This window comes from Lepisma saccharinum, chromosome 1, assembly GCF_977018435.1.
Source record: "Lepisma saccharinum chromosome 1, izLepSacc3.1, whole genome shotgun sequence".
Lineage (NCBI taxonomy): Eukaryota > Metazoa > Arthropoda > Insecta > Zygentoma > Lepismatidae > Lepisma > Lepisma saccharinum.
Window position 1 is genome coordinate 163,164,933 of NC_139229.1, and position 14,693 is coordinate 163,179,625.

A 14,693-nucleotide genomic window follows, 5' to 3' on the forward strand; every position below is an offset into this window, starting at 1 on the left:
TATATTTGTGTTTGCCATATTTGCTATCTAATTACTGGTATTCACAAGACAGACCAATGAAGGTCATTGCCATGAAAAAATATGCCTAACGTTTCTTCTCTGCTTGAATCTCCCTCTCAAACATACAGCCACTTGAATCAAAGTTCCTTTGTTTCAAGCTCTTTTCATTCCATTTCATTAAAGAAGTGTTTGCTTCATTTTGGCCTCCTCCTTTGTTCATGACAAATAATCAGTAAAAAATTGGTTCATTCTCACTACCTACACAACATGATTCTCGTTATACTTAGCATGGTGTGTTGCAATGTTACTACAGATTAAGGTTGGCCATATCTCGCATTTCTTGGTTAAAATAAGATCAGTCTTGTTATATTATAATTGTCAGACGTTTATTTCATACAAAAACAGTAATTTTGGTAAAACACAAAAAAGCTGCCAGTCGTGTTATTTTGTATTTTTTTTTACTTCCATGCATGGTTGTGTGAATGCATGAGTGCACACACACACACAGAAAGAGAATGTGTGTGAGAGAGAGAGAGAGTGTGTGTGTATGAGTGTGTGTATAGAATTCTTACCTGTGTTTGTTTTGCTGTTGCAGTAATCTGTGACAAACTTCTCAAGAGTGAATCTTGGTAAATGTAAATTCTTGACAACTTGCACAGGATCACCAGACTTCCACAAGAACACCAAGTCATGTGTTGTCCACCCATCTGAAAATCAAATTTCATTATAATCACAAATGTTATAGTTTGCACAGTCTTGCTTCCGGCTTTGTGTTGCATATGCAACAAAATATAATTGGACTTAGAATTGGATATTTGTGATATTTTCTGTGAAAAAGTACATGTACTTCCCAGTAATCAGAACACTACATTTTGAAAGTAGCTTCACTACAGCTACAGCCACACTTCCAAAAGTGTAGCTTTGCTACAGTAGTGGCATATTCTCCCAAGTTGTCTGGGTAAACCCATTTTTTTTCCAAATATATATACAAATTGCTGGAAAGGTTGAAGTTGTCGGATTTCTGTTTTTATTTTACTTGCATGCCTGCATTGGTGTTTTATTTCTATCATATCTAATTAATATATAATAAATATACACAATAAATAACAATTGTTTCAGTAAACCAGGTTCAATTTTCAGGATAAGCTACTGAGCTACAGCTACATTTACCAAAAAATAGCTTGCTACAGCTACAGTACTCTTGTGCATTACTTTGCTACTTTTGCACTACTTCTGCATAAAAAACAAAAAGAGCAACTATATGGGTATTTTAGCAGTTGTACTTATTAGATAATAGGGTCCATTATTTATCACCACAATATCAGTAATTTGATATATTTTGATAGTGTTACCATCTGTAACTTGTTTTTAACATTTTTATTAGATATAATTTTTTAATGACTATTACGAAGGCAGTATTTTGAATAAAAAAGTATCAATTGCAGTTTTCCTCACAGACTCCTAGAATAATTTTCATGAACATGAATCCAGATAATTATGATGAATTGATATCCAGATATCCAAATGCTCTAGATATTCATCATTAAGATAAAGTAATTCTTCAATAATGTGAATGGTGGATATCTACATATCTTTGTATATTTTATCCTAGTATCTCACATAAGGAATACATACTGTCACTATGCATATATATAGTAGACCAAACTAAGAGTCCCATGTATTGGTATCGGAAAGTATCAATTGGAATTTAATGTTGTATGCCGGCTGATACTTTCCTGGAGTTTGTGTGTTCCGCAAAGTTTGCAAAAATATCTCACGATACTTTTGTCGGGTCTAAATATCCTGAAAATTATGCACATAATGTTCATTATTTTGGAAATGACATTGAGGAGTGAAGTGAATAAGGTGATTAATTTGTCACTTCACGTGAAAATGAATATTTAAAGCAATAATATAGTTCCAGTGGAATACTTACATATAAAAATTAAATATTCAGAACTATTTTGAACTGTAAAGAGTTTTCAAGTATCGGCATCAGCAAATCCATATTCAGCACAAATCTTGGCTTCAACATCTCCGATGTTTACTTGAGTTGCCACATTCTCATTTAAATATTTGGATACCCATTCTTTATATAGTTATGTGCCAATGAATCCAGATACGAGGGTTGCTGGAAAAGTTTCTGCAAACTACCACCAACAGTGGTGCTAGTGTTCCACTATTATAAAAATCGGAAGAATAGACCTTTTTTATGTTTAAATTATATTTGATTGTTTGTTTAAGCCTATTCGTTTATTTTTCACAGCAGTTTGAAGTAGTAGTTTCGTGTGAGAAATGGAAATTTCTCGTGAACACTTTCGGGCAATGATTTTTTATGATTTCAAATGTAGTTTAACACCGAAACAATGCATCGAGCGACTTTATTTGGCTTTTGGGGATGAAGCACCATCCAATAGGACTGTGTACAATTGGTTTTCTGAATTCCAGCATGGTCGCACATTTCTCAGTGATGAATTTCGTGAAGGTCGTCCATCCACGTCTGTTGTTGCCAGTAATGTTGATGCTGTGCGTAAAATGATTGAGAGAGATCGGCATGTGACATACCGTGAGATTCAGGCATCCTTGAACATTGACATGAAAGCAATACATACGATTTTGCATGGTCATCTGAACGTACGGAAACTTTCAAGCCGTTGAATCCCACATAACTTGACCGAAGCTCAAAAACAGGCTCGTGTAAATTGGTGTAAAGAAATGCTCAAAAAATTCAACGGAGGCAAGTCAAATTTGGTGTACTACATCGTTACAGGGGACGAAACTTGGATCTATTCATACAAACCCGAAACTAAACAGCATCCACTGTTTGGGTGTTTCAAAGTGAGCCGAAACCAACAAAAGTTGTTCGTTCGAGGAGTGCTGCGAAGCAAATGATTGCTTGTTTCTTCGGTTATACCAGACATGTGGCAACAATAGCTTTAGAAGATCGAAGGACTGTAAATGCTGAGTGGTATACAACAATTTGTTTGCCAGAGGTCATCAATGAATTGCGTAAAACAAACCCAACGTCGCATTATTCTTCACCACGACAACACCAGTTCCCACTCAGCACACCAAACTGTTGATTTTTTGTCCAGTAAAAATTTTGAATTAATGACTCATTGTCCGCACTTACCTGATTTATCACCTAATGACTTCTTTTTGTTCCCACACATGAAGAATAAGACGCGTGGTGAGCGATTTGTGTCGCCTGAAGCAGCTGTTGACGCATTCCGAACAGCAGTTTCTGAGGTATCAGCTTCAGAGTGGAAAAAATGCTTTCAAAATTGGTTTGAGGATATGCAAAAGTGTATCGATCTTAAGGGTGAATACTTTGAAAAACAATAAAGCCATTCCCAGAATTTCACATGTCTTTTTCATATTAATTGCAGAAACTTTTCCAGCAGCCCTCGTACTTGTAATGTATTAGACACAAATTTAATTGAGCATGAACTCTCTGATAGCATAGTAAGGTCTGAGGTTAGATTCCTAGTGAGAAGTTAAAATTTTAAAACAATAATAAAGAGGGTGGGTGTAAAATGCCTCACTTGAAGTTGGAGATTGTATATGCAGATGGACCTGCACAAAAATTGTTTAAATGGTGTGGAAGTTCTGAAACATATCCTCATGGCCAATGCAAACATGCTGTTCATCTCAGAATGCTAAAAATGGTAGTTTAATTAGTGGCAATATCTCCAAATATAGATTATGGTGTTGGGGAAGTTGTAATGTTTTCTGAGGATATGACAGTCAGCACACTCAACTGTATTGTGCACTGTTATAATGAGATTACATGATAAACACAATGGAGGGTCAAACCCTGCAGCAAGTGTTAAAGTGTGAGAAGTTGTACCCATGGAGTTAAGATTGCCTCTTTCTATAAGAGACCACTGTTTTCAGCTTGATATTGCAAAGCTTGTGTCTAATTATTCTGTTCCACTCTTCCTGCCAGGGGTGCAACATATTTTGAAAGTCGTCAGCTGGCAGAAGATGGAGCAGAACAACATCATTTGTATTAGCAGGCTTTTTAGTATCAACTTCATTGCTTTGGATGCCCACATGACCTGCAACCAGCAGAAGCGAACATCACTGCTGACAGACAATGACACAAGCAGTCTTAAAATATGCTGCACTATAGTACACTGCAGTATACTAAGTGCATGGGTGCATATGAGCACTTTGTACAAGTGTTGCTCCAAAATAAAGTCCCTAGCCTTCAAAAGTGCATACAATTCTGCCATGAAAATAGAACTGGCTTGATGTAAAACATAATTGTGCCTAAGATTGAACAATGAAGGCACAACCGAACTGATTTATTTGATTTTGATCCATCCAAATAAAACACAATAATATGAGGGGGACATTTGATCAAAGTTCTAAAAATCTCTGCTGGTATACTACCATTGAAGTGACTTCCTTTTTCATACCAGTCAGTTAAAAATCGATATGAGGTGCATGATATTTCCAGGTGGGGAGTGAAGAAATGTTTAGATCACTGGCAACCTGGAGTGTGACAAGGATCTTGTCTGCATGGACACTGAAATGTCTTGTCCTTGAGGATGAAGTCGATACCAAGCTAGTTGTTTGGAGTCTGAAACTGCATGGTAAGAAAGATGTGAAGGCATGCAATCACAACATTGACTAATTATATATAGTTATTATTTATAATATTATTATTATATAGTTATTCCATCTTATGCTGATATTTCATTGCAACATTTACTAATGTAATCTTACTTTAATCAATATCACATCTGACAACAAACATGAACTTACAACTGGCCATTCTGAGAGAGCACGTTTGCTGATCCAGCGGATACAACTTGAGATTCATTGGACATGCAAGTGTCAGAGATATTCTGAAAGAATGAGAACATTTTAACTTATATATTACACTGGAATAATTAATAATAATAACAGTTGAAAACTATACTTTTAAATATTTCATTACTTGTGATTATTAGTTTAATGACTTGCACAGTTTATCTTTTTTTAGCACTCACACAAATTCTTGCTCCAATTATCTTTCTCTATGCGTTAGCGTGCACAGACATTCCTTAGTTGTCCAAATTCTTAGAGAAGAACCAAATATAAAAGATTCAAGGCCTTTTGAATGTAGTGATCATTGATTGAGTGTGAGTGCAATTGTCCTTAGTCTTTTCTAATAAAAATCTTTTATTTAAAGCATTACTAATACCTTGTGTCAACATGATTTATAATAAAATTAAAATTACAAAAGTGATTTATTGCAAGTTCTGGTACATATTAGTGTTTTAATATCCAATATTTTGACTGTAAATCACACAAACACACACAAATAGCTGTCATCAGGTGGGTTCTAACAAGTATTCGCAGTCAGATGTTGATTTAGTAACAATTCAGTCTTTGATGTTTCTTTTTTTTTCCTTCATCTGTGTTGTATATTAATGTACAAGGGTTGGATAAAAAGTAATGGCAACACTGGTATAATTGGTACTTGACTGTATTGGCAGAGGAGCACATGTTACATTCCTTCAAAGTAATCGCCCCTCATCTCTACGACCTTCTGCTACACGTATGGAAGGTGCCGTACACCGCCAGCGCGTCCATCTCTATCGATGTCCCGCAGTGACCGCCCTATAGCACGTATGATGGCTTCGCGCGTGTCGTAGTGCTTCCCCCCCAGTGGTTCCTTCATTTTGGCAAAAAGGTCGTAATCACACGGTCTCATACCGGTGAATACAGAGGATGTTCCAGTACCTCCTACTACCAGTTATGCAGGAGCGCCGTCACATTGTTCGCAGTGTGACACCTTGCATTGTCAAGCAGGATGATGGGACACCGTGCCGTCGCTTCCTTCTTAATGCGAGACGAAGGTGGTGTTGCAAGAAGGTGCAGAAGTAGGCTGCGTTGACCGTCTGCCTGAGAGACGTTGTTCTTTTTGCCTAAACATATTGTTAGGGCGCTTGCACTCTCGTCCTCTGCTTCAGAGCACTGCTGTTTTTGACTGAATAACATACAATCGCTCCCACTCACTATACTTCCTCGTCTGACATTCCTTTATCAGCCACGAAATGCTTGTGACGCTGTGACTCACCCCTTTCACGGGACAGCAGTGTTGCCATTACTTTTTATCCAACCCTTGTACATGCACGGTCTCTCTCTGTCTCTCTTTCTCTCTCTTCTACACACACAGATACATACATACACATAGAGTTATGTTTATTAATGAGACTTGTCCAGAAAGTAAGTTGACTATAAAAAGAAAAACGAAAAGTAAGTTCCAAACTATTTAATTGTCAATAGAGTCTATGTAACTTCAACTACCCTGTTAACTAATACTCACAATTGGTCACCAGTTTCTGTATCATCACTAAAGCCCAGATTTTTATGTACTATCAACCCCTAAAATATGTACATAAATATGTAATAAAAATGTCTGAAATATGTAAAAAATATGTAAATTCATAATGAAATATGTACTATAAATATTTATTCCAAACGTTACTTCCTATTTTTGTTACATTTTTTCCTCACAAAGGGATATGTTTATTTCAAAAAGACTTACAAAAATTGAAGTTACAATATTACAATGCTTACATTAAGTATTTTTTATGTTCTTATAGAGCAAAAATATTAACCACAATTTGAATATATTCAATATTTAATATACAATGTCACCAGGTACCATTCAAAATGTTCAGTAGTAAATTTTCGTTGCCCAAATTTTTCACTCAAAAAGCACTTACAAAAATTCAGGTTACCTTTGATCTTGGGGCAGGCACTGTATTTAATTATTTAACTTACAATATGTTACCAGGTACATTTCCAAATGTTCAGAAGTAAATGTTTGTCGCCGATCAGATAATATGTTCTTGTACGCAGAGAAACTTCTCTCCACGTCACAAGAAGTAACCGGAGCGTACTTCAGGAGGTGAATGTGGTCGGGAGAAATATCATTGGGAGGGTTAACTGTTTCACCATTGAGAATGCGGCTCACTGTAAATAAGCTGACGTAACCTGGGTTTCTTTCAGTCACTGCGTCAAATTTTCTTCGAGCTTTCTCTCCCACATCTCCTCCAACAGCAGACAGTTTCTTTCTTGCATCCTCATATATATCCATGGCTTCCAGGAGAGGAAGCCCAACAGTTTCAAGTTTTTTTATGCTTGTATCAATACAACCAAAATTGCTGTTTATGTATGCCATATCGTAAGCAAGTTTGGTGTCTTTGAAGAGATTTTGAGCAGTGCGTACCGATACAGCTGAGTCCGCCGAAAATGAGTCAAGCACAGATTTAACTTCTTCAAAATGTTCGTAGTAAAACTTACTTGCCCGGATCCAAGTGCCCCATCTAGTAAGAATAGGTTCTGGAGGAAGTGGTACACCTGGCAATTGTTCCTTGTAAACTTGCACACGTTGTGGTGCCTTCAGAAACACCTTTTTCGTGGAAGAAATAAGTTGGTTGACTTCCGGGAAATTGCCTCTCCCCTCCTCAGCAATGCATTGGAGAGCATGTGCCAAGCAAGTAAAGTGGATCAAGTTAGGATAAAACACTTTAACTGCCGTAGCAGCTTTTAACATGTATGACGCACTGTCTGTGAACATGAGAAGAAAACTCTCTTCTTGTACGCCATCCGGATACAACAATTTAAGACTGTCATTCACAAATCGTGCTATGGTGGAATGATTAGTACGCTCTAGAACTTTGCATGCAATGAGATGTGGTGTAGATGGAGAATCAGCAATTAGCGTTCCAACAATGCAGTTGTTTCGTCGATGAAAATCCACACATAGGAACTGCCTACTTCTGCCCTAATTGATTCTAAAGTTTCTTTGTAGGAATGTGGAAGATATCGCTTTCGAAGGGTTGACTCGTCAGGAAGTTTACGGCCACAATATTTTTCCAGAAAATCCCGGAACTTCGGTACTTGAATTTTATACCAAGGGATGTTTGCTGCAATCATTGCTTCGCACATTTCCTTGTAAAACACACTGAATGAAGAATCCTCTTGCATCTGGGTTAGTAAAACTTGCTTGTTTTCACTCCGTAGTTGTTTGTTTTTCACATGAAGTGAAGTGCGAACATGTTGATCTAATTGAGACTTCATAGTGCACCCAACTTTTTTATCGCACACTCGACAAAAAATAACTTTACCATCCGTAGTAAATGCATCATCGACTGCTATCCAAGATCGCAACTTTTGAGATAACGAGGAGGTAGGCGGAGCCATTCCAGCTTTCTACAGCTAAAACACTGTTTAAATACTGAGGCAAGCTCTTCTTAAAACTCAATGGTTAAAATGAAAAGGCGACGAAATATATATACGAAATTCTACGGTTGAGTTAACAATACTTCATTCAAGATTTGTCGCCGCCGGCTGCAAAAATTAAAACGATCACAACAATGTACGGATGAAAGGTAAGTGCCTCTCAGCGTTGTACTTGCCGCCTTCCATTGTTGGTTCTCTTCATTCGCTGTGTGTTGCTTGCCGCTCCATGTTACAAACTGGAAACTGAAACACTGTCGAATCTTGATGTAATTATTACGATGCGGCGAATCAACGAACTGCTATGTACGTACAACGAAGGCAAATCGCACTTTTAAGTTACTATATTTTTTAGACCTGGAAATGGGGAGGGGAAGTGAGAAGATACTTTTTTAACTAGTAAGCCAAAAGTTCATTGGATTTCCCTCTTAAGGACTGTTTTATGTAAAAAATATTTCATATCTTAGGAATATGTAACATTTAGTAAAATATGTAAAAATATGTAATATAAAACTTTACTGTGACATCTCTACTGATGTAATTCGTCAATATATTTTAATTCCATGCTTGTACATATAAAGGAAAAAATATGTAATTACATAGAAATCCGGGCTTTAATCATCACATCATAGAATGTTGCTTGTACACTGCATAAGTCACAAGACACAGATGAGGGCCTCCCCGATGGCACAATGGTAGCGTCGTTGCCTTGTAAGCAAGGGGTCCCAGGTTCGATACCTGGTGGTGGTACATACTAGTGATTTGGATCCCACTTTAAACTAGGTCCAGTCCCGATTAACCTTACTGTGCATAAAGTGGACTTAAAAAACAAAATCAACCAACAAGACACAGATGCCATTGTGAGCTTGTGTTGAAACATCGTGTGCTGCATGGTGAACATGTTCAAGAGAATTGACCAGTTTGCTATGTGTGAAATGTGATTTGCCATTTGTTTTTTGAAAGGGGTTTGAAACTGGCAGGCATTCATCAATTGTGTGAAGTGTGTGAAACAAATACCATGAGTGATTCCATGGTAAGTAGTTGGGCTAGGAATTTTAATGAAAGGCATGTAAATGCTCATGATGATCTGCAAAGCAACCAACCATCTGTGGTGGACAAAGAGAAAGTGCATGAGAATAGAAAATTCACACTTTTGTTACTTGCCCTCCATTTCGCACAACATTCAGTCATTGCTCCACAAAATTGTGTCTGACTACCTGAAATTTCAGAAACTGTATGCACAATGGGGTGCCAAGGACCTCAGTGTATTGACCTTTCTCACTGATCACAGGAGTCAGTTCTTGAGGTGGATGATTACAGATGATGAGACAAAGAATGTACGAGGGGAGTTCAAAAAGTTTCCATATTCACCTAGTCCAAAATGTCTGAGAAATTTGAAACTGGGCAGAAAGATTGTCTTTTCTACATGTTCACCACCCAATGTTACACATTTTCCCCACCATTGCAAACACTTGCAAATACCATCTATGTAAAGCGCTGGAGATTGGGCATTTAGCTATCCCTCTGTCGTGAATATGACGTCATTGTCATCTTGAAAATGCATGCCCCGCAAAAACTTCTTCATATTAGGAAAGAGGAAGATATCCGAAGGTGGAATATGCAGGGAACAAGGAGGGTAAGGCAAAATATCATAGCCACACTCTCGTGCTTTGACGAGAACACAATGAGATGCATGGGCAGGTGCATTGTCATGAGGATGAGCACACCTTTAGACAGCATTCATCGCCTGCAAATTTTAATTTTTTCACGCAATTTGGCCAGAAGGTCTGCGTAATAGTCCCCAGTAATTATGTGGCCTTTCGGAAGGTAATCCGTGAGGATAACCCCACGTTTGCAGACACTTTGACCTTTGACTTTTTAGGAGGGGGTTAATCACAATGCTTCCACTGTTTTGAACTTTATTTGCTTCCAGCAACAACACTATAGGATGGACACCCTTTATCGTGTACCGACTGAACATATACGCTGATCTACGCCAGACCTGATCTGCATCTTCTGTGCACGCCAGACCTGGTTATTAAGTGTTTTTTGTCATCAGTTTTCTGTGTAATAGTTTCCGTCATGTATGCACCAAAAATCTATACCATCCTTCGTGACGAGACATCTAGCATTTATGTCATAATGTAAGTTGTTGTATTAATTCTGTTATCTTATTCGTGAATTATACACTTTTGTTTGTGTCCGTACTCCAGTTGTATTCTTTCCTCCATTTCCTGGATTACTGAAGAACAGAAAGAATCCAAACTCAACAATGGCAACGAGGATGTTGGGAACTTCATTTTATACTTATCTCTTGTAATTATACATACTTCTTGTGATTGTTCTTCAAGCTGTCTGTTGGAGGTAAGAATCTCTGTACACAATGTAAAAGTTGTCACAATTTTCTGAATTCTGCAGGGAACAGGAAAGTATTAAACAATACTTTGATAGATTCGAACATTTCTGCAAAGCGTCAGACATTCCCGATGATAAGGCTAAACATGTTCTATTAGCAGCAATAGGGCACAGAACGTATGCTGATTTGTATAATCTTATACAACCTAAATCAATATCGGAGTTTAATCTCGTTCAGATTAAGCAAACATTGATCCGCCACTATGAGCCCAAAAAGAATCTCGTACTTGAAAGGCATAAGTTTTTCCTCATTAAACAGAAATGTAATCAAATCATTCCTGATTTCATTGTGCAAATCAAAGAGCAAACCTCAAAATGTGATTTTGGTGACCTCATTGATTCCATGTGCTGCGACATATTTATTCTTAGTATGAGAAGTGTGCGTGTTAGGAATAGACTATTGTCAGATCCTGAATTGACCTTGAATAAGGCAATAGATACGGCCATGTATCTCAACGAGCTAGAATTAAATGAAGGAATTGTTAACCGAAGTCAATCAAAGAATGCTGTGGAACATTCTGAAACTCCGACTGAATTCACTTCACAAATCCAAAACAGGTGCAAGGGGAATCTTCGAATGAACATCAGACAAAATAGAACTGATACAAGGAATATTGGTAACAAATCAAACAATGATTCTGGTAAACCATGTGATAATTGTAATTCTTTTCATCCTAACGGGAAATGCCCAGTTTTCAGATACTTGCAGATACTACAAAAAGAAAAAAATAATATCTTAACAGCTTGCAAAAAGAGAGAATATAACAATTCTAGCAAAAACAAATTGGTTTCTAGCACAAACATTGTACTTAACACACGGGTTAATGAAAGGTCTCTCAATGTTCCAGCTCATTCAAAACCTACGATTGTACCTAACAAACACAGCAATTTCAAACATATGGACAAACTTCGTGAAACAGGAGTTTCTTCTGCCAAAAAGGGGGGGGGGGGGAGAGTGTCGTGTACCGACTGAACATATATGCTGATCTACGCCAGACCTTATCTGCATCATCTGTGCATGCCAGACCTGGTTATTAAGTGTTTTTTGTCATCAGTTTTCTGTGGAATAGTTTCCGTCATGTATGCACCAAAAATCTATACCGTCCTTCGTGACAAGACATCTAGCATTTATGTCATAATGTAAGTTGTTGTATTAATTCTGTTATCTTATTCGTGAATTATACACTTTTGTTTGTGTCCGTACTCCAGTTGTATTCTTTACTCCATTTCCTGGATTACCGAAGAACAGAAAGAACCGAAACTCAACACCCTTCACCATATACAGCAAACATTTCCTCATGGATTTGTTTGGGAGCTTTGCCTTGCAGAAAGAGGAATCGGATCACGGCTCTGAATTCCAATTTGTGCATTGTCGCACCTTCATTCATTGAAACACCTGGCACCACGGAAACAGTAATTATTCAAGTGCAGTGATACAGTATTTGGCACGTAACATACACAAGGTTGTACCTATTCAACTTACACAAGTTTGTGTTCCTACGTGAATTATTTCTATACAGATATGGAAACTTTTTGAACACCCCCCCCCCCTTCCTGCCCTTCGTATCACGTCACTGCTGAATTGAAAGCACAGCAGTCCATTAAGTGTAGGTGCACAACTAAGACATAGCAAGTCTATTGGCAGCTTTTGCAACATACTGTGAGACTCAAGATCGAACAGAAATGTTATCAACACAATGGGGCATGACATCCTTCCTCCAACCTTAAGTGGCATTATTACCCCTTTACTTCATATTTCTTTGATTAGATTTGTTATAAATCCTGGATGGAATATATTATTTTATTTTTCCCATGCTGATCACCAACATTTACTGCAATTTTATTGCATGCAATAGTTGTATCATATGCACTCATCACCAGAAGCATGCATTAAAGAAAGGCGGGGCAAACACCGCTTGCGTTGTTTTTTTAAAACACTTTTGACATCTTACATTCATGTTTTTCAATGCCTTTATACACATTACAATGGAATTTATTTACTATAAGATATTTACATTGCAATTTTCATTTCCCCTATTTCCTGTTCTTTTGGCTTGAAACATAAACTGGCTACACCCTTGACGACGCTGGGGGATGCAGCATGACTGACCACGTTAGAAGAAGAGGACTGGTCGCCTTTCTCCCCACTTTTCGAGTGACTTATGCAGTACTTGCATGGGCACTGTCCATCCCCGTTCAAGAAGAAAAAAGACCGAGGGCAAGCAACACCAAGACCGCATCTGTCTTCGGCAGGGGTGTTGGAAAGAATTCGTCCACACTGACCACAAGTGTTGCTAACTTCCAGAATTTTCTGTCCATCCGTAGCACCATCTAACGCGGTATGATTTTCATGTTTGAAACTCTATAGTAATCGAAGTTAGCCAGTGATCACCAGTCGTATGCTATTTATAAGAAATGGAATCACAGCCCTTACTTGAACATATTCGTCATGTGATCAGTTACTCGGAAATATGGAGGGTATGTAACACTGCAGGTAGGGTGAAAAGGAAGGTTAATTTAGAAGCGTGGGTGCTGCGGATGCATGTTGTTTTTTACTGTGATATTGTGCCGTGTTTTTCTGTTCTTTGTGTCGTGTTTTTGTACCTGGTGTAAAAGTATGATTCCACATTGAAAATTTCCGCCATGGTTAGCATACCAGACGAGCCATCGATTTGCAGTGCTGCAGGTAAGGACTTGATTAGGGACCTTCTTTCAAAACCATTCAGTTCGAGAACATATGGTGTAAAGTTGGAGCTTGTGATTGTGAACCATGAGCGACTGTGTCCTGAACTGTGCATAACCAAACCAACTAAGAAAGATGGGAAAGTTTTCATTAGGCAGTTTAAAATATCTCTGTACAAAAATAGTATGTGGTAGCAACGATCTTAATAAATTATTTTGTTGGCCATGTGTTTTGTTCAATACTAATTTAGGACCATGGAACTATACAAGCTACAGTGACTTGAGCAATTTTTATACTGTAATGCAGTGCAAAGACATGAACGTTTCCAGAATCACATCTACGCTTGCATCCAACTGAAGACAAGTCATGATTCATAATTCTAGCCAAGTAAGAAACCGAAATCCGTCCGTTTATTTAAGATCGAAACTTTATGCTAATAGGATGTTTATTATTTTCAGGGTTAAAAAAGAACGTAATTTAATTTACAGTTGCCCTCAAATATCAAGCAGTGAATCATTATTTTCTTCATGGTTGAAATTTAAAAGTTTATATCGAGAGGCTGTTTTTCTTCTTTAAAAACCGTGCAGTGAACATTTGATTTTACAGTATGTATGCACTTCACACACTCAAGCCCGATACGTCACCGTTATGCACATTATTGTAAATAGGGATGTGTGTAGGCCTATAATATATTTGAAATTGTTATAATTAACCGAAACGAAAAATTAACCCATCGCTTGCTTATCACGAAAGGTCACGGCACGCCTCTGCTCATCACTCATCTTACCTTATACTGTACAGCACAGAACCATCAGGAAAAATTCTGATGTACACATTTGGCATAATTATGTTGTGGAAATGTCCCTCCTTCTCATTTGCGAAGAAAAGGTCAGGCATCCATACCCGATTGGCATCTGTGAGCGTTAAGTATTTGAGCCTCCCTGGAAATAAAATATGACCAAGAAATAAAACTAAACATTTAAAACTGACCATCACTAAATTAAAAGAGACAGTCACTACAATTGCAATTTGTGAACAGAATAACAATATATATTCTATATTTTGACATTTTCAAACATGATGCAGAATTATTTGGCTACCCAATGCTAGAAATGATTGAAGAAGAATACAAGAAATGTAAAAAGAACAAGTGATATCTGTTTACAGTTGAGTATATTTTGCTTGTTTAACAATTGAGTTTATGTATTTGCAGATTACTGATTTGTGGTTTCAAATTTGTTTTCATTCTCTCTTGAATTTTCTGAGATATAACAGAAAACTTTCATATTGTAAATGGCATAATTCTCTACTATAAACTGAGGTAAATAAACACTGTTTAAAAAATAACTGT

The 14,693-nt window shown here is 37.4% G+C and overlaps 1 protein-coding gene and 1 long non-coding RNA gene across 2 annotated transcripts in view; one reads left to right on the top strand and one right to left on the bottom strand.

Moving 5' to 3' along the window:
* The window catches only part of LOC146003493 (uncharacterized), a 319,461-nt gene that overhangs the window by 41,903 nt on the left and 262,865 nt on the right, over positions 1-14,693 (top strand). The gene's annotated exons all lie outside the window — the stretch shown is intronic.
* The window catches only part of LOC146003485 (glutamate-gated chloride channel-like), a 126,934-nt gene that overhangs the window by 17,265 nt on the left and 94,976 nt on the right, over positions 1-14,693 (bottom strand). Inside the window, exons 6-8 of the mRNA XM_083141778.1 lie at positions 14,130-14,283; positions 4,774-4,856; positions 573-707 (exon numbers count right to left, since the gene is read on the bottom strand). Of these exons, the coding sequence (XP_082997904.1) occupies positions 573-707; positions 4,774-4,856; positions 14,130-14,283 (372 nt within the window). The remainder of the gene's footprint in view (positions 1-572; positions 708-4,773; positions 4,857-14,129; positions 14,284-14,693) is intronic.